The sequence below is a fragment of the Prinia subflava genome, chromosome 2, assembly GCF_021018805.1.
Source record: "Prinia subflava isolate CZ2003 ecotype Zambia chromosome 2, Cam_Psub_1.2, whole genome shotgun sequence".
In the NCBI taxonomy this organism is placed as follows: domain Eukaryota; kingdom Metazoa; phylum Chordata; class Aves; order Passeriformes; family Cisticolidae; genus Prinia; species Prinia subflava.
The window spans coordinates 51,542,433-51,563,806 of record NC_086248.1 but is presented as its reverse complement, the minus strand read 5'-3'; the positions used below and the strand labels follow the sequence as shown (position 1 = coordinate 51,563,806).

Genomic DNA, 21,374 nt, shown 5'->3' with positions numbered 1-21,374 from the left:
AACTGAAAAGTTATGGTATCCATTTAAATAATATTTTGATCATACATTTTCAGAAAAACATCTAAAATTGGCTAAAATGTTGCTTCATGCAAAATATTTAAGTCATTCATTATTTTTTAATGATCTCATTGCTACTGGAACTTAGGCTAAAAGGTGCTACATTCATGCACTGATGATTTTTGCCTAACTTTTGATGAATTATTAAGGGTCCAAATCATCCATAGTTGATGCATACTGATTAATTTTCATTTTCAGCTGATTCCTCTAAGGCTAGTTGGGTGCAAGTGCTATGAAGGAATAATCTGAACTCCCAAATAAGTAATATTTTTCAGTATGTACCCACCAGGACTTGGTTGACTGAATATTTGAGTGTATGATTCAGAGTTCTAGCACATCAAATTACTCTCTTTTAATTAAATCTTAGAAAAAACAGGAAAAAAGGAGAAAGCTCATGAGAAGACAGCTGTCCCTGAAATTAAAAAAGCAGGTAAGAAATTGAACTCTGACTTTCTCTGCAGTGTTATCTGACTAATGTAAGCACTTTCAAGTTTTAAGCATTTGAGATAAGGGTGTATGTAGTTCATTATCATTCAAGAATCCAAGTGGAGATACAGATAGACAGATGCAGATGTATCACAGTATATTTTTGTCGCGGTGTGTGACTCTCTTCAGTCCCAGGGCACACAGCGGCCAGGGGTGTGATACCTTCCCCCCTGGGGACTCCGATGTTCTCGGCAGTGTCTGTTTCGGAAGCAGAGATGGAGTGGAGGTGAGACGGGTCTTGGGGTGAACTGAAGAGGTTTATTAAGGAGATGAGCAACTAAAAGACAACACCCCAAGAAGCCCCGAGCAGGGCTTGGGCAGTGGGTTTCATACAACAGGCTTAGGGGAGGGGTAAAGGGAGCGGTAAATTTGAAACAACCAATTAGGGTCTGTATCTTGGGTGTTGCATCCGCGGGTAAAACTAACAGAAACCAATCCAGGATGTGTGGGATGGGTTTACACAAGGCGGGAAAGATAATAGACAGACAACTGAAAGTCACATAACATAACAGGTGCACGCATAACTTAAAGCAACTGAAGGAGACAAAGGAATACTAATGAGGGGGATAGGGGTACATAGAACTAAATTAAGGGCACATAAAGAAGGAAAATGGGGTACACAAAACTGAGTTATTACAACAAATATGAAATCATAATAAACTAAAAATAATGCACCGCCACATATTTTTATATTTATATATACATATATGCATTGTATTTATAGATTAGATTAGATTAGATTAGATTAGATTAGATTAGATTAGATTAGATTAGATACATATTTATTATATATAATACAAGTAATTTTCTGTTCTATGATCTTGGTACGGTACTTTGACAAATATAATTAACTTGTAAATACAAATATATTTACAAATAAATTACAAACTGCTTTCACTCATACACTAAATCTATCAGGAACATAACTAATTTCAAAGGCTACATGGCAGAGACTGAATGGAGAGCATATATTTTCTATTAATTATTTTACAAATACAGATCATTTTAAGTAATAAACAGAAATATTACCATATCAAACTACTAAGTGAGGGAGAAAATAGATGGTTATTTTCTGAATTTTTACTCATGACCAGAAAATAATTTTTTAAAAGGTAAAGGTAGTGAATATCCTAAACCTAATTTCTTGTTTTGTGCATAAAAATATAAATATTTCAGTAAGATTAGAAATTAGCAATTTAGGTCTTGTTTACCCTAAAAATACTGTATTTTTTTCTTCCCTATTATTTCAGTAAACCTGCAAGTATATTTAATGCAGAAATGCAGAAGTGTCTCCAGTAAGTGACACAGCCTGCAAAACTGTCTCATTAAAATCAAGGAGAAACAAAATGCTCAGCCTAGTGGCTGGTCACCATATGAATACCTAGAAACACTGATTCAAACTGGTGCTTTATCTGTCACTTTCTATATAACATTTTACAAGCCCTCAAGTACTCAGATTAACCTTTCTGTAGATTAGTGTATTGCCTAAAGCCAAGGAGAAAGGTTCAAAATAGGAGGTAAATATTCAAGGCTATATTTACTGTGTCCTCAAGGCAAGCCTTGTGCTCTGTTTTCTAATTATTTAAATCTGTTGAATGTTATCAAAAGCTGAAAGGATCTTTATCCCACTGTTTACTAATATTATGTGTTACATATCTAGACTGCAATAAGCAACAGGTTTCTTTGCCACTGAATCATATGTGGTCTGCACAAGTTTTCCTATTCAAGCATTTATGGATGGGAAGAAAAATATTAATTTATGTTTGGGAAAATATAAAAAAGCACAGATTACCTGGGACAATTATACTGGTAGCCCCATATTTAAATATGTCTTTTATAGTAGAGAATTGTACACACTGGAGAAGGAAAAGGGATGAAAGAGAATATTCTTTTCCTAGTTAAGGTGCATATTTTAATGTATAAACACAGGTTTAAAAAGAACATAAGCTAGCAATTCAAATATCTTTTGTAATTTTATTCTGTTTCTAAGCTTGTATTTCACTTGAGAATACAGAATTGTAAAAGATTACATTTTATAGCAGAGCTGCAGCATAAAGGCATTAATATGTTCATCTTCACAAGCAGTTTCTAAATCCAATGAGTCATCCTACCAATGCTAGAAAGACACAAATTAGACAAACCAAGATATCTGCACATTTCTGTCTTTTTTATTAGCTCTGTAGGTTGCTGCATTTTTGAAGTTTACTAGCCTTTGTGTAAGAGGATGGTAATCCATAATGTATTCTAGATACACATATTGCTGTTATTCCTCTTTCAGCTTCTTCTTTGAATGCGTATGCACTTTCTACCTTTGATTGGCAGCAGCCATTGCTATCCCTAAAATGTTTTGAGCCTGAAATAATTGCTGTATTTGATCAACAGAATTGTAGTGCATAGCCCATAGTTTAAAAATGAGGCACCTCGAGGTCTGATAGTCTTTTCATAATTTGGACAGACACAGAAAATCAACCTGTGAGCCCTTGAATCAGCAGAATAGATAAACATCCAAAAGCAAGGAACAGCTTCAAATTTTCTTACTTTTCCCTTTAAAAGGCTAGGCAGAGGCCATTGCGTTGAAAATAAACTCCTCGCCCTGGTTTTCAAACTCTTGCATTGCCTCTGAATGTCTCTGATTTGTGTCTCATTTTGCTTCACCTGCCCTTTACAATCCATGACACCAAGGGGTTTTCAGGGCAAGCTGCTTTCTCACTGCCACCCACACTCACCTCCATACCAGTGGGCAGCTCCTTCTGCTCTGAGGTCCTCCTGACACCCAGGTCCCACTGCTGCCCCACACCCTTGCAGACCTTCCCCAGAGGACTCATCTCTGGCTGGAGCCTGTTAAGCATTCCCCATAGAGCAATGGTGGCATGTACAGGCTGTCAGGCTCAAGAGAGAGAGAGGAAGAGGTGCTCTGGAAGCACTAAGTGACAAAAACACTTCTAAAATAATATTTTGAGAGAAGAACTTCTCTATATTCCTCTCCATCTCTCTTGCTCTAACAAGGAATGCTTGTAATTGCAAATACTGAATATATTTGCAGATTAATATTTTAGATTGGTCCTTTGGTCCAAGACACAATTTCATCTCTACTGCTACCAGAATGGAGGGTTTTTTATTGCTCTTCATTAACTGTATTCCTGTGATATATTTGTTTATTTGCATGCCAGCTCACTCTTTTTCCAATCCTCTCTCCCTCTGTATCTCTCTCTCTCTGCCCCCCTCTCTCTGCTGCTGCAAAGGATCAAGAGTCTTCTAACACGAAATGTTCTCAGTCTTTAGTACAGAGCAAACGGAATGATTCTTAATTAGCTTTTAAAAATGCATTGTAGATAAAACCACATTAATCCTCTGACCTTCAGCTCATACAAAAGCATTGTGTTAATTGTCCTGAAAATAGATAATTCCATTGTTACAAACTCAGAGGTCTAACTTAAACAAACATAATCATCAGACACAAGGGTTTGGCACAGTCAGACTTCAAAACCTTTCACAAAAATCTATCCAGTGCTACTCTGGATAAAGAAGGAGCTGCATCTCCAAATCTGCTTTAAGGGGGTTGTTACATCTCAGCAGATACAAGCCTTTGCCATGCTCTTCCAAAGTTTGTCCTGGTGACATCAGCCCAGGGGGCTCCAGTCTGCAATCTGACTGAGAAAAGGGTCCCTCTGTCTTAAAGCTTTGGTGTCCAACCCTACATGAATAGATATATATATATACAGACACTGATGCTTTCAGGCACTAATACTTGCAGATTTTTTTTCCTGATGATCCCTTTCCCAGAGTCCAGAGCTTTGCTGCTCCTTCTTGAATCAGCTTTCCTAGAAATTATATTCACATCAGCCTTTGTTTTTGATTGTTACAAACTCTTTCCCACTTTGTTTTGGTTCTTAAAACAAAGAACATAGGTAAAATGAGTTTATAAAGTAATAAAAATTTCAGCCTGGATTATCACACCATTTCCTACCTAAAATTTTGTTTCAACTGTCATTAATGATCTTCCTGTTATTCCTGCATTTTTTTGATAACAAATAGTATAACTGTTTTAGAAAGATAGTCAGGGTCTTTTTCTCCACTTTTACACATTTCTCCACAGGGAAATTTGGGTACAGATATGCAATCCAGGCCAGTTGTCCACATATTTATCTTCTGTTTATAAATATCTTCTGAAAGGTAAACCAATGCTAGCTGGATTAAAGATCCCAAATTTTTGTACACTTTCACTAATTCTCTTGTGATAAACCAGAGACATCAGACAATGCAGCTGATGTCTCAGAAGAAAGTGGTTTTGCTAAAATCGTAAAAACTTATCAGCAGGACCAGCATTCAAGAATCCCTCAGTTCTATCACATCGGTGACAAATGTTTTAAGGCCACAACACTAAAGCACCTTCCTGAGCACCTCTGGTGTGCACATCTATTTGTCCAGATTAGGGAGCATGATCTGACTTCCGTTTTGTTGTGTTGCTATGTGCATACTCCCAACAGTGTACAAGTCCTTACAAAGGAGCATTGGAACTGCTCCATAAATAAAGGAAATATCTTGCAGTGGTTGCACACTCATTTTTTGGATGAATCTACCACAAAAATCACAGAATCATTTAGGCTGGGAAAGACCTTTAAGAATATTGAGTCTGACTATAAATATAGCACTGCCAAGTCACACTAAACTGTATCCCTATGCATTTGAATATCTTTCAAATACCTTCATAGCTGGTGACTCAACTGTTTCCCTGGGCAGCTAGCTCCAGATCTTGATCACCCTTTTGGTGAAGAATTTTTTCACCAATATCCAATCAAAACCTCCTCTAAACATCTTGAGTCCATTCCCTCTTGTCCTATCGCTTGATATCTGGGAGAAGACACCAACACATCCCTCCCTGCAACCTCCCTTCAGGTAGTTGTAGAGAGCAATAAGGTCCTACATTGAGCCTCTTCTTCTCCAAGCTAAATAAACCCAGCTCCCTCAGCCACTCGTAAGGTTTGTGGTCCAGACCCTTCACCATCTCTTTTTTTGGACGCACTCCAGTACCACAATGACTTTCTTGGAGCGAGGGACCCAAAACTGAACAGAGGTTTCAAGGTATGGCCTCAGCAATATCAAGTGTAGACAACAATCTCTTCCCTAGTCTGGCTGGTCACACTATTGCTGAGGCAGGTCAGGATGCCATCCATCCTCTTGGCCAGCTGGACACACTGCTGGCTCAGGTTCAGCTGGCTGTCAACCAGCATCCCCACATACTTTACTGCCAGTCAGGTTTCCAGCCACTCTTCCAACAGCCTGTAGTACTGCCTGGGGTTGTTGTGAACCAGGTGCAGGACCTGTCACTTGGCCTTGTTGAACCCGATACAATTGGCCTTGGCCTGTAGATCCAGTCTGCCCAAATCCCTCTGCAGAGCTTTCCTGCCTTCCAGCAGATCAACACTCTTGCCCAACTTGGTATTGTGCACAGATTGACTGAGGGGTACTTGATCCTTTCATCCAGATCCTTGATAAAGATACTAATATGGTAAAGATATATTTATGATGCATGATACCGTGTCATGTGTTTCACACCAGGCAGTGTTAGCAGAGGAGGGCAGTGGTGATGTCTCTCTCTAGATACCACAGTAAATCTTTGCCTCCTGAATAGGAAAAGCCTCTGGGGGCCTAAAGTTACAGACACCAAGGTTGATTTTATTTATGTCACTGTGACAACCAAGTGAACTCTCTCTGCAGTCACGAAAGAAGCAAACTAAAAGTTAATCTTGGACATAAATGTTGAAAACAGTACCTTATGGCAGCCACAAAATTGGGATAACCAGGTTATTTCTGCTACTCAATTACCCAGTGAGATCAAGACAGCAAGAAAATCTATCTTTAAGTCTGTATTCTTGGAGGAAGAATGTTAGCAGCAGGTAGAGCAGAGTGGAGGTGACCAGACAAGAGCAAGCATGACTGACCAGGTCCCAGCAACTTTTTCCATGGGTTGGCCACAGATGCATTTTCTTTAAAGGACAGTCCTTGTAATATAAAACAAATGCACAATGGTTTAGTAGGAAATGGAGGGAAGAGATCATTTTATACACCAATAGTATCTTCTTTCTTATTGTCCGCTATAGAGGCAGGAAGAGAAATTCCCTCTATCATTTTTAAATTCCTGGTCTGAACAACAATTTTAAAAATGCATTTAATTTTGTGACTATCTTGGCTCAGCTTCTACTTTTCCAGTCTTAATATTAAGCCTTTCATTACAATAAAAGAACCACTACTGACACCTGGTGGTAAATTTTCTTTTTCTTTCAATCCATATGCTTGAGGGGTTTTTTGTTTGCTTTCAAATATGGCTATTTAAAAAGAGTTTGCTGAAGTAATGATGAATCTACTACTTACCTCCCCATGTTGTTTATCCTACTGCTTTCATGTGAAGAAATATGTTAGAATGTCATCTAAATGTGACACTATTCTCAGAAGAATAATTTTGGAATGTAAATACTTTCAGTATTGCCAGAGAAGTAAAATCTAATTAAAATACACATTATGACAAAAGTTATTATTATGGAAAAAATGTTCTTTGCTAACCCACTGATCTAGAGAATTAGATGCATACCACACATCCTGAAAGTCTTTGGGCTGATCTAACTGCAATAGATTAAATGTTTCATTACGGATACAAATGTTGATCCTAGGTTTTTCCTGATGAGCAAATGGGCTGTACTTGCACACATTTGTAGGAAGACATCTCTGTTGCCTCTCAAGAGCAGGGTTTGAAATTCCTCGCTCTACCCTGCCAGGAGTGTATTTCCAGCTGAGTGTCTGACAACTTTAAGCAGCCCAGCTTGGACACTGTGATGCGTCTCATGCTCCCTTGTGTGAGAGATGTCACACGACACATGTCAGCAGATGGGAGGAGGATGTGTGGAGGAGGAGGCCACAATGTAAGATCTGCAACTGCCAGTGAGATGTAGAGACTGTCACAATTTAGGTTGCTTACAAGGGAAAAATGGCATTGTGAAATCAGAACAAGAAAGTTAAGTATTTTCAAAGTGGTTGGTCACATACAGAAAAAGAAACACGTTTATTCAGAAATTTTCTTGTGGTTTATTAAACAAAGTTGAGGAAAAGATAAAACCTGAGTCACATAGGAACTGGAGTGCAAATATAAGAGCTATGATGCATTTTGGATTGACCAGATCTGTTTTCAGAATGGCTGCTGCAACAAGTAGAACATAGGAGTTTTGAGTGGTAGAACCCTGTCTGACTGGTTTTTTACCTTTCTTTTGTTTTTAATGATGAAAAAACACTTTATTGAGTTGACCCTGGCCAGCTGCTAAACACCCACACAACTGCTAAACACCCTGGCCAGATGCTAAACACCCACTCAGTCACTCTCCCCTTATCAACATGACAGGGAGGAGAAAAGAAAGAGGAAAAGTGAGAAAACTCATGGGTTGAGACAAAGACAGATTAATAAATAAAATAAAGAGAAGAAAAACAAATTATATAATCACTCACTACCTTGCCAAGCAGACCAATGCCCAGCCAGTTGGAGCAGAGGACACCTTTCCACTCTTCTTCCTTTACTTTTAATTTTTCTTGCTGAGCATGGCATTATATGGTAGTGAATACACCTCTGGCTAATTTGGTTCAGATGTTCCAGCTGTGTCCCCTCCCAACCTTTTCCCATCTCCCAGAGGTACAGACAGAGTGGGGAAAAGAAAAAGCTGTGATGCAAGCACTGCTTAGCAATAGCCAAAATTCAGGTTTGCTAACAATGTCTGAGTAACAAATCCAAACCACAGCATTATACAGACTGCTACAAAGAAAATTTACTTCTCTCTCTCAGCTGAACCCAGAACAGGAACCTACAGTTTGCATTTATTTGCAGCTAGATTTAGAAAGATTGAGAAGAGACAAATATAAAAATTAAGCCACAGAAAAAATAAGCAATGAATTGCTTTGTGATTCTTCATACAGACAAACGTATAAGAGCAATAAATAGGGAAACACAGTGTGTTATGGGTTGAGAGCAGTTTTAGGAACAAACCACATTAAAGCACACACAGAAAACAAGAGAGAAACTTAGGCACTTTAGAAGTGGGTGATCCTTCTCTGGGATGTTTCTCACCAATATTCACCAAGATTTCTCTTCTAGATTGTTCACCATTTCTGTAGTGGTTTGGCTTGTTGTGGGTTTATACAACTCCGAGCTAAGCCCCTGGCTCTGATTTCATCTTAATTATGATTCCAATTGATAATATCATTATATGAATCAATGCCTACACACAAAAGCCTATAAAAAGCACCTAGTGTTCCCAGATGGATGACTGCAGCTTCAAGGTTTCATCTCCTCTACTACAGGCCAATCTGTTCCTGACTAATAACTTGCTCATGACCCTATTATGCATGTCAGGCCCATTCTGATTTTACCTTTCCCACTGCTCTTCTCCTGGATCCTATTCATAATTCACTTGCAGTTTCCTGACATTTTTTTCATTAGTAGATGCTTTCACAAGTTATGCACACAGCCATCAGCACTGGTAGCATTTACTAACCCATAGAAATGCTAGATTAGGATTCTTGCACTGTTACCATCAAGTGATACATTTTACTCTTTTTTCTCTTGCACAAACAGGGTTTAAGGGGGCATCCCTTGACTTTGATAACAATTTCCTGTTAGTGGGGCTTTGTACAATAAAATCACAGAAAGATGAGATGGAAATGACCTACTAGGTCATCGAATCCTTCCTTCTGCCAATGCAGGATAATTTCTTACAGAATATCTTCAAGTGTTCAAGTAGTTCTAAATGTCTGAAGTAACTAGGCCTCCATCAATTCCCACAGAAGATTATTCTACAACCTCATAGATCTCACAGTTAAAATGTATTTCATTCCAGTCTGCCTAAATTTTCCCTTGCTTAATTTTATCCCATTACTCAGAGTTATGTTCTCTTGTGACACCCAAATATAGCCTTTCTAACCTCGGGGCCCAGTTCCCTACTGTCTCATGTTATGTTGGCACTTACATTTACATCTGGAAGGTGGCTTTAAAACTGACAAGGTGAATGGAAAATTGAGGTTGACACTTTTTCATACAGACATGAAATTATAAACCTTGTAACAGAGGACAATGACCATGGCCACACATCACCCATCTATAAAGCACTGAAGAGACTGGAAGTTGAAAGTCCAAAATGGAGAAAGAAAAAAAAAAAAAACAAAAAAAAAACAAAACAAAAAAAAAAAAAAAAACAAAAAAAAAAAAAACAAAAAAAAAAAAAAAAAAAAAAAAAAACACCACACTTGAGTTACTTACAAAGGAAGGATTTTTTTTTTGTCACATAGAAAAATAAAGTATTCAATTCATATCTTCAGAAAGAGGTGACTTAGTTATTGTGGATACTAAGTACCTTTGCAGAAAAAGAAATAAAAAAGATTCCAGCTACAGTAGTTCCCTTTAACATAGTAGGGACAATTAAACAAGAATGAATGACTGGGATCTGAAGCTAACTGAATCCAGACTAAAAATGAGGTGCATGTTCTTAACACTAACAGTGATAAACTACCACAGCACAGGGTGGATATTTCTTTCCCTGGTGTCTGCAGAAGATGATTGTTTACCTAATGAAAAATACACATCAGTTGAAAAGGTGCCTAGCTGAAATATAGGAGTCTCTGACAACAAAATGTCAGACTAGATAGCCTGATGGTGTGTTCTGGCCTTGAGCGTTACAGAGGTAAACCCTCAGAGACACACACAGTGAGTGAAAAGAGAATGTAGTGACGAGTCAGTGCAGGAATGCAGCTGGAGACAACTGCCTTGCAGGTTCTTTGGAAAAACAGACATTTTATAAACCTTTTTAAGCTGAACACATGACTGGTAGTCATCCTCTAAGAATTTAGTCTTCCATGGAAAATAGATAACCCTGCTTTCCCAATTGACATTTCCAGAAATCCTCAAGACAGATATGGCTATTTAGTAAAAATCAAATTGTATCTCCCCAAACAGATAAAAAGAGACAAATAAAAACAGATTCACAGTGAGGGAGAAGGGGAAAAAAATCTGGCAGAATAGAAATGCAAACACAGCAGAAAGGCAATTCCCATGGTCTCCATGTGGCTTGTTAAGGGAGTCTACTCCTGAAAGAAGACAAAAGGCAGTTCAAACATATTCTATACCAAAACCTCAAATCATTCAGTGGAATTTGAATTCTATGCTACATCATCATCAGTGATTGACAGTATGATTTCAAAGCATGCCTAAAGATGCAGCATATCACCTGGTGGATATGCAAACACGTCACAGGCCAGCCACATAACTCCCATTGATTTTCTGTGGGAACTGAGCTCCTAAACACCTCCTTTGCTCTTGTAAAAATGCATACTCTTGCACCCTAGGCTGCAAAGAGGCTGCAAAGTCACCACGGTGTTTCTGTGTCATGTTACCCATTGAAAGAGTTTTTCAACTGGGAATGATAACATTATCTATGCCAAAACAAAACCAAACACTTGTTCCATTCCAGGACATGATCAGCTTTCAAGTGTTCAAGAGATAGAAATTAGGTGAAATGCAAAGATGAAAGAGTTAGAAAAAAGTTTTTCCTGCCTTCCCTCACAATGGGAACTGACTCAGTCTATGACTCTATGTGGCAACTGATGTGGTGACTCTCAGGTGGAAGACTCATCTCCTCTTTCCTTTACTAGGAATCTGCTTCAGTGAAAACTGATCCCTTCCAATCCTTGCCCACTACCACATGAAAAAGGGAGATTTTCTTAAACCCTTAATGTTTGATTAGTCTGTGTGTGTCCCAGGAAAACTGAGACCCTTGTGCCCAACCAGTCTGTCCGTGTCCCGTTGTGGGGGCTCTTCACTGAGCATTTTGGCAGATCAGTTTTCTGCGCTGACTGACTCGTTCAGTCACTTGCCAAACAGAGAGACCCCTCCTGGATCTCCCTGTTGTTACCTCTGCCAGTGACTGCTAGCACCCATTAAGGACTCACATTAAGAGTTCACACTATCGCACTCTATTAATAAAACTGTGACAGGTTTAGGTTGAAGGATTGTCAGTGATAGTGTCTGACTGCAAAACATGTATTCAAAGCAATATACTAAAGAGATGATCATTCAGCATGCATTAAATACAGCTCTTACCCAATATGCATCCCTGTGGGGGAGAAGAGAGATTCAGGCCATTGACTGAGCTCAGAAGTTATGATGGACTCCTCCCTAACTTCTGCCAATTCTTAATTTACTTTTGTATTATTTATGTACGTTCAAGGGAGCTCAAGTGAATTTAGTCATACATCTGTACCTTTGCTCAGTGAGGTGTGATGGTTCCTTGGTGATGGGTATCTCAGTATAGTGTCTGGGATAATCTTGGGAATGGGACATGCATCGGTCCAAGCAGAGTGATTTTACCAGAGCTGCTGACTCAACAACAGGCCTTTGTTCCTTTATCTGTCTTGGTTTTCAGCTTTTATGTGGCTTATCAAGTAGAAAGTACCACCAAGTTCCCTCCTGTGCAAGGGTTCTGACAGAATCTGGCTGCAGTCTCCACTCCACTCCACTCCACCCTCTGTTTAGTCAGATAGCATTGGGTGGGGGGGGGGAGGTTGAGTGTGTTGACCACATTCCATTCAGAGAATGGCAACAGTATTTTCCCCTGTAATTTCCATACTGGAAATCTTTTTATTTCCCACCCCCCTCCCCACCCCAATATGTCATACAAAGAAATCTCCAGCACAGAAAAAATTGAGTACTCACTGTCTGTGGCAGCTGCCCTGTCCATGAAATGTTAGTAGCAGACAAATAAATGCAGTGGCCCTTTTCAGTGGCCCTTTTGCCAACTTCCAGGAGTTGAATGCTTTCAAGGCAACCCTTCATCCAGATATGATGTTTTGTGTTTGTTCTTTTCCATCTTGGACTACACAAAGTACATGTGTGAAAGGAAAATGATGAATGATGTTGGGAAGATCTGATTGACAAAGAATTAGAAATGTCAACCCTTTAATAAATACAGATAAAAGGGAAGAAGCTTGGGTTTGCACTACCACTCACTTTTTGATTACTTGGAAAGAAAATCTTCCTTGAGCAAAGCAGAGGAGTAACTTAGTGTCTGATAGGCAACCTCTTCTGACACTGTATTGTCAATCTCATAAAGAACTTTTTGGGGAGATTTGATACTAGAAATAATCGAGCTTGAAGGTAATAAAGTCCACACAGGCAACCAAATAAAGAGATTGCCTTTGGACTTTCAGATATACAGAAAGAACTACCTGTTCTGTGCAAGCAGCTCAGTGGCATAGCTTTAATTAAAGAATCTAATTAATTTCCTCAACCCTCTTTATGCTGGTGTGGGGATTAATGTAATGTTTATTTTTCCAGTCATATCCAGAAAAAACATGACTGGACTATGCCTATGCCTCAAACAATACAAAGTTGATCTCTTTAATGAAGAAAAACTGTTCTATACCCTCAAAATAAGATGTGTATCTGAGTTAGCAGGCCTGATATTTGGGATAATTATTCTATGTTAAATGTCCATGCACAGATACATCCACCAGGTTGAAATGACATAACTATGCAGTATTGTTTTCTGTTGTTGCTCAATAGACAAGTTCATGGTTTGACTCACAGTTAAAGTCAGTCAGGAGGAATCTTCAGAGTCTGAGATCAGGAGGATTGTCTTTCATTTCTTTTGCTTTACACTTAAAAAGAAAAAAAATTCCCTTGACCTTGAAGTAAAGCTTAAAAGCTTTTACGAAGTTTTGATGAGTACATATTAGATAAAGACATTCATGTCACTGAATTGAAAGTATACTTCAGTCTCTTGTGTGCCATTCCCCTATAAAGGTTCATAGATCAGAGGTATTTCTGACTTAAAATATAAGCCTATATACACTTCACTTTTAGTTATGATTGTTTAACCTTTCAGTAAATGTTCCCAATGGCTGTGCTTTTTCTCCTGATCTGTTTTTCAAGAAGCAGAGCCAATTTTGTGGTTTGCTATATGTAACTCTGAGAGACTAAGTCGGATACAGTATTATTGAATGATTAGGGAAATAGAATAGGCAAATGTTCTTTAAAGGAAGAGTAATACATAACTGGTTAAAAAAGTATTGATTTTTAGCTTGATTGCAGTATGTTGTGGATGAAGTTACTTTCTCATAGATTCTGCCTCACTTGTGAGAGTATAATTAGAGTAGTGTGTGACTTACAAAGATGAGTGGATGGACATTTCATTATTTAAGATTTCCCTTCTCACAGAGTGAGATGGTTGATAACATCTGTGCTCAGATATATGAAAAAATCTTCTTCCTTGTGATAATATCTATAGATTCCATCTGTACATCTATCTATCCAGCAGACAGAAAGAAATGGAAAAGTGTTAACAAGTACAGAAAGAGGTATCACAAGGATGCATAGCATACATGCACTTAACAAAGCCTATTCCAACCCAAAATTCTCTTCTGAATCATTCAAATGGTATTGGTGCTGAGCTTTATTAAGAAAAGTTTAGAGTGCATCTCCCAGCTGCTTCAAGGAAAGATAAAAAATGCTGAAGAAAATTCTCACCTCTTATAATATTTACACTAATTCAAATGATAGGTTATTCCAGGGAAATATCTGATTCCTTAATTTTAGTATATAATGTTATTACTCACGTTTACTACATAAAAAACTATTACCTTTTCTATAAAGGACTGCAGTTTCAGTAATTAGCTGCACTTACAGCTTCCTGTGACTGCAATCTCATATCATGCTTCTGAGATTTGCTTTTTTAAACCATGCCTGAGGAACACATATAGAAGCATAGAACATTTTAGTCCGTGAAACAACTTTAAGCTTATTGAGTCCAACCTTGAACCCATCATTGCCAAGTCCACCACTACACCATGTCTCCAAATGAACACACTTCAAATACCCCCAGGGATGCTAACTCAACCATTTCCTTGGGCAGCTTCTTATAATGCTCAGGCATCCTTTTTGCAAAGAAATTTTCCCTAATATCCAATCTAAACATCCTCTGACACAACTTGAAGCCATTTCCTCTCGTCCTACTTATTACCTGGGAGAAGAGGTCAATCCCCATCTTGCTACCACCTCCTTTCAGGTACCTGCAGAGAGAGTGATAAAGTCCCCCCAGAGCCTCTTTTTCTCAAGGTTAAACAACCCCAACTCCCTCAGCTGCTTCTCATAGAGCTTGTGGTTCATACCCTTCACCAGCTCCATTGCCCTTCTTTGGATTCATTCCAGTCCCCCAGTGATTTTCAAAGAGTGAGGGGTCCAAAACTGGAGAGAAGATTTGAGGTACAGCCTCACCTGGATTGAGTACAGGGAGGTGATCCTTGCCCGAGTCTGTCTGGCCACAGGATTTCTGATACTAACCAGGATACTGTTCATGCATGAGCATGTATTGAACATGAACAAGTTTCTACCTGCTCTGCAAAGAGACTGAATCCATTCCAGCAGTTACAAAGTAGAAAGGAAAAATCACCAAGTAATGGAATCATGAACCACTATTATACTTGAAACTGGCCATTCCGCTAGAGCAGGCTTTCTCTTACTGTAACTGAATCACTTGTCTGCTCACCTCCCTCATCTACTTGCTTTATTTTTTGCTCTGTTGAGCAAAATGATCTTGGGAAATCTGTTTGAGATAATATTTAGTATTTTATCCGTGTGCATTGCCAAAACTCTTTCTGAAAAGCTCTGGGGCTTTAGGTTGCTATCTGCTTCTGATGTTCTTGTGCCCAGGGCTTGCAGGCACTCATTGGATGCTCAGAATATAGAGCTGCCTTGGAAATGGTGATAGACCTGATGGTGTGAGGAGACACTGCAGAGAGGAAACAATACCTCCAAGGGTTGGTCATCAGAAGGGACTTGGAGACATCAAAGAAATTTAGAAACTATCAAAAAGGCTGATACTGCGAGTGGAGGAGAAATAGAGAAAATGCTGAGGTGAGAAGGTGCCCTTCTCAGAGAGTGGATGGAAAGTTTTGCCTCTTTTTCCTGCTTCAGTGGAAGGTGATCTGTTTACATTTAAGATTACAGTCACCAATTTTCTACTGTAATCAACAACAGAGGAATTTTAGTTAGCTAACTCCTTTTTCAATGCTCTACACTATTCAAGTTCACTTTTATATGCCACATTGGGTATCAGTTAATTCTAAAATTTCTATCTTATAGTCCAGTCTCATGTTGCTTGAGGAAATTTGATTTTAACACCATGAAGCTCTACATCCGCCCATTTTACCCGGATAATAACATTATCTGCAGTTTCCTTTTTTTTTTTGCATGGGGAAATCTCTGCAGGCAAAAGATAGAAATGCAAAACCTGCAGTCTGGGATTCAAGGCTTACTGGTCTCTGCAATGGATTTCCCTGTTATTCCCATTATTCCCAAAGCAAGATAGTTGCTGGTCAGAGAGTTTACTGTTGTCATGTAATGGGTCAGGAACAGCTCTGAAGCAGTAGTGGCACAGTACCTTGCTTCCCCTTGTGCACAACTTCAGCCACTTTGGTGAAATGAGATGACTTTCTCAGCCCACCAAGAAATGTTATTTTGTAAAGGCAGGATTTTTTGCCAGAAGTTGTCACAGGACCTATGGCAATATCATGCTCAGTGATAAGGACAGTGAACAAGATCAAGTGTTGGTCCAAACACAGAACTTTGCTTGTGGAATAAATGTTGATATTTCTAAACAGCTTTTACGCTGTCCAATTTTAGGGGTTTGGGCATATTAAAAATTTAATTGTAGATTAGTATGAGCAGTTTTTATAAATGCTTCATGGATTTTAAGTCTACTAAAAAGAGGAAATATTATTTCCTGTTTTTTTATATTGTATGGAATTTTTAAAATCTTTATTGTAAAATGGAGACATTACACCAGAAAGGGAAGATAGTCCGATATAACACTCCTATATGTGGGCATCTGCTGTTTTGGAAGTGACTGAAATCAAAATTTAAAAAATACTCCAGAAAGTGTTTAGATGTGGTAAGGTAAAATTTACTTCAGCAATGTCATGTAATTAGTGAAAAATTATCCAAAATAATTTAAATTAAAAAGCAACTTAGAAATTCTTAAAGACACTTCAGGAATGAGAAGTTCTCAGAATTATTGGAATATTAGTTGAAATCAATACTGTATTGTGGAAAATGGTTTTAAGAACCCCAAGTAAATGAAAAAAAAAAAAAAAAAGTTAAACCACAGTATATTGTAATAGAAGGTTTGACAATGCTTGTTTAATTACTATATGCTCAACAGCAGTTAATTTTGAAAAATGCTCAGCTATCTGGGGTATGTTCCTCTTTTACCACTGTAAATCACATTAGCTAAAAATTGTGGCACTTAATAAATTGTTTCTAAATTCTGGTACATCTGCTAGCTTGGGAGCAGACAGTAGTAGGACTGGGCTCTAGGTGACTTTAATTATGTTTTCCATTCACATGATGGAAGTTCTCAGCCATCAGATGCCACCTGCTATCATTTTTATTTCCAGTCATGTGAACTCTTGCTCAGGGCAGAAAAGGGAGCCTCAGCTGTCATACTTGTAAGGTGCAGTGTCATGAAAACTCTGCTGTTGAATTGTACTTGCAAAGCCACAACCAAGCTCCCAAAGCACGCACTCGATTGACTGTGCTTTTGTTGGTAATAACAACCAGGAGCTTCTGTTTTTATTTCTGAAAAACCTACACTGTTGTGACTTCAAAGCACTGGAAAGCTTTTTTTTTTGTTTTTTGGTTTTTTTTTTTTGTTTGTTTTTTTTTTGTTTGTTTGTTTTTTTGTTTTTTGTGGGTTTTTTTTGTTTTTTTTTTTTGTTTGTTTTTTGTTTTATTTATTTATTTTATTTTCAACACAATTCTGTTTCTTGAAGGTTCTGTTCATTTTTCTGCCATCTTCTCTTTCTGTTCTCCCACTTTTAATCACTAGATGAATTGAATACCCATGTCAAAGTAAACAATAGAACTGAGAAATGAGGGAAGATTTTGTGAGTATCATTAGGAATTTTCTGCTTGGAGAACTATGGTCATGTTGTGTGAGGCATTTTCATCACTCAACCTATTTTCTGTGGGTATGTGTAGATCATTAGCCAGTCAGAGGGGTTTGATGAAGTCCATTCTAGTATGTGATTATCAGGTAAAAAACAGAAGAAGTTGAAAATGTTAGCTGAGATTTCTGGTGAGAATTCCTCCTTCAGTAATTGCTTAACATTTTAATTATTTCTTTGGTTTCTGACTCAGTGAATCATATCTTCCAGAGGCATCTGGTGATTCCCCAGGGTCTTGGTACTTAGCCCAGATCAGCAACAGAGGAATCTATTGGGTTACACCGTGTTTGATTAGGATATTTATTAGCTACCATGCAACTTGAACACTGTGCTTGCCCACTGATGTTGAAACTAGTTTTTGTTTGAAAGTCTGATATTACCAACATGTTATTTTGTTAGCTTCCAAATAGAAAGGTTTTTTAGATACAACATATACAGTAATGTTTCTAATAATTATAAGGGGTTTAGCTGCTATTTTAGCATGATGCATCATTATTTGAACTATCAGTATACTGACTCTGAAACACTCATTTTTCTGAATAATACTTTAAGATTTTTAAAACCCTTAGATATGTTTGGAAACATACTAGGAAAAAAGGCACAGAGAAACCTTTCAAGAGAATACAATTCGAGATCCATTTATTTCCTAGAACTTCCTTTTAGTTATCAAAATTATAGGTTCCATGGAGCTGCTGAAGATCCCCTGTTCTGAAATGTACAATGTACACTGTATTATAAATCCATTGTTAAAAAGGTGTAAAAGCATTGTGAACCCCAGATCTGGAATTCACTTCAGAGCAGTCTTTGAAATATTCCATTTTGGAAGTTTGTTCAAACTGAAACAACCAAACTCTGTACCTGAGCACTGGGGCATCCTTGTCTAATAGCTTATTACCAGCCTCCTAGGGACTCACTGCCATGAAAGGGACTCTATAAGCTTAGAGGGATTTTTTTTTGCTTGCCCCATGTGTAGTTTAGATGTCATTTGTAGTTACTGTGTACTGGAAGTTTACTTCAAACGAATGCTGATCGAGGCCTGAGGAAAAGATCGAGCTATGTGCTAAAAAGAGGCAGAAAAATAAAATACTCCTTTGCTGTTCTACTGAGATACAGCTGTGCTGGCTGCCAAATGCTCATTCCTAGTTTAAATTCAAAATTGATCGTTTTGGCCTGTAGAGATAAGAACAAAGTCAGATCATATTTGTTTAAATATTTGGTGTTTTATAATAAAATAATTTCTTAAGTATTGCAGTACTTTAGTATTTCACAAGAGTCAATAAAAGAAAAACCTGTTCATTCACCTGAGGAGAGCTTGTACAAGCATGCTTACTTTTTGAGAATGTAGACTAGAATACAATTGTCTTCAAATACCTCCAGAGAATAACTGTAAAAAGAAAAGGGTGCTTCACAGTGTTCCACAGATGATGAATTATTTCATCAGCTTAGCATTTTAAAGTCTGTTGCAGGTTTTTTCAAGAAAAGAAAATGGATAGGGTTGTCAGAGGTACCCAAATCTTTGAATTGCACAGCATTTGGGTGGTTTACAGGAGCCCTTTAAGAAGACCTAAATATCAAATGTGTCTTCAGAATTTTCTAAAGAAATTGGTCTTTTTTGGAAATTCCTCTTCTTAACTAACATGAAAAAAAACCCACTCACCAAGAAGCAAGAGAACATATTGCTGTTGTTTTTAAGAAAAAGACATAATGAAAATAAAACCTGATTTAATATGTTATGCTCCCAACCACACTCCCATAATTTAAAAGTTAAACTCTAGACCTGTGCAAAGTAAAAATGAATGAGCCAGATTTCTCATTGTCTCAAACTGCACCAGAATAACTCATTGGCCAATTCATTTTTGGTGTTGTTTTCCATTGAGTTTGGGACTTCAGAAGTCCTGATCAGTTTTCCCTCCATCTATAAGACCTACCAGTTGCTCATTTCTTTGCAAATAGGTCATTTATCTAAGTGAAGTATGTAGATGTAAAGGTTATATACTTTCAAAAGTACTTGCATGGTTCAAGGTCCTACATAACCTCCTCTGGACAATTTTCTGTAAACCACTCCAGCCTAGTTGGATAAATAAGGCTTCAGAAATCAAATGTGAGATGCCTCGGCTTGAAAAGAATAGTCTAACACTATTTACATTTTCATATTAATATGTGCTATTGAAATCAATTATTGGTAACATTTCTGCACTTTAAAAACAAACAAAAAATACACAAACCCCCAAATTATAACATTTTCTTACTGGAAAAATTGTGCAGCTATTTACTATATTTATTATATGCTATATATTTCAAATCATGGGAAAACACATTGATTCTTTCAAAATAAATTATTGTTTTAAAATATATTGAAGTAGGTTGCCCTAATAAGTGGCAACTTATATGAAAAAAGGAAATAAAGAACTTGAGGGCTTTCTTTAGATCCAGTCTGTTATTGTAAATGATGCTGTCAATTTATTTATTTTTTATAACCTCCAGCAATGGAAGATTATTGTGATAAATGATTCATATAATTGCAATATATACCTTTCCAAATTTCCATATCTGGCAACTAATAGGCACTTCTTGAAGGCTTCAATAGGCTCCTTAGCCAGATAACATGGCTGGAAGCTGCTTCATGATTAATTTCTTCTAAATGTGGTAATTATCATACTTTGAAGTAATGCCTGCAGAACATGCTTTCACAGACAGTTAGTGGAAGCAGAGGATTAACCCAGAAATATTTCAGTTCAGAGCAGTATATCACCCAAGTAGAAATATATTTTCTTCCAAATTTTTCAAGATTATTAGACTACTCCGCAGTCATTCACATTACCTTATCTCATATCAACTTCTCCAGAGCAATTTAGAAAGCAACAGAAAAAGAAGCAACTTTGTATTATTAGCAGTAATGGAATAATCTTGGGTTTGCAAGCAATTTAATTTGACAGTTTCTGCCCTGAAGTATTTCTTATATTAGTGTTTAAGAGCACAATTCATTTATCATTCATGTGTTTTGTGGACATAAGCATTAACAAGCCTATATTCCAGGCACACTATAGCTTATTAGAGAGGATGTTAATTTCCTCAAAACCATCCAGGGGAGTACCTTCTACCCCTGCTCTATGCATGTCTATGCTCTATGCTCCTGTCTCACAGGATCCCCATGAATAATTTCCTGGTTGTACACGTGAGACTAGTGAAAAAGGTATGTGAGGCTCCAAGAAGGTTTCTAAAAATGCATAATTTTGTACCCAGTTAAAAGCCCTGAGGTAGAATAGCACCAAGAATTATAACAGAGAGAGAAGTTAACTCTGAGTTTTTCAGCACACTGATACCACCTCCAAATCTCTTGGCCATCAGAAAGAAAGGTCCTGCAAAAAAGTTGCACAAAAATCCTACCTTGAGTGAAAGTGAGAGTGAACAGCCTAGTTAAGTCTTTTTGGTAAATTGCCTGGCCATGCTGCATTATGATTCAGTTAAGTCACCTCAATTTTATCCAAGTCACCAGGGATGAATTTTACCTGCTCTTACCTGCATATGGACCATATGTAGAACTGAGTTACTCTGGGTTCAAAAGGTGTTAGGCAGAAAATCCAAACTAGGCCTCAGATGTGATTGCCGACAACTGCAGGAAGAGAATGCTTTTCATTGTGTCTCTGTTCTTAGGCTGCTAGCACATCCTTGCATTTCTGCAGCCTGACAACATGCTCATGGTGAGCAACCACACCTCAGCCATGCATGGTAGCCCAATCACATCCTGAACCCCAGGAATTACCGTACCAAAATGAAACAAGAGTATTCAGGGTCACACA

The 21,374-nt window shown here is 37.8% G+C and overlaps 1 protein-coding gene across 16 annotated transcripts in view; it reads left to right on the top strand.

Annotated features, from left to right (window-relative positions):
- The window catches only part of TRDN (triadin), a 235,493-nt gene that overhangs the window by 114,688 nt on the left and 99,431 nt on the right, over positions 1-21,374 (top strand). For 14 of the 16 annotated variants that reach the window (XM_063389928.1, XM_063389922.1, XM_063389926.1 and 11 more), the window contains one exon: positions 425-487. The exons of the other annotated variants lie outside the window; for them this stretch is intronic. In XM_063389928.1, the coding sequence (XP_063245998.1) occupies positions 425-487 (63 nt within the window). The remainder of the gene's footprint in view (positions 1-424; positions 488-21,374) is intronic. 16 annotated transcript variants of the gene reach the window in all.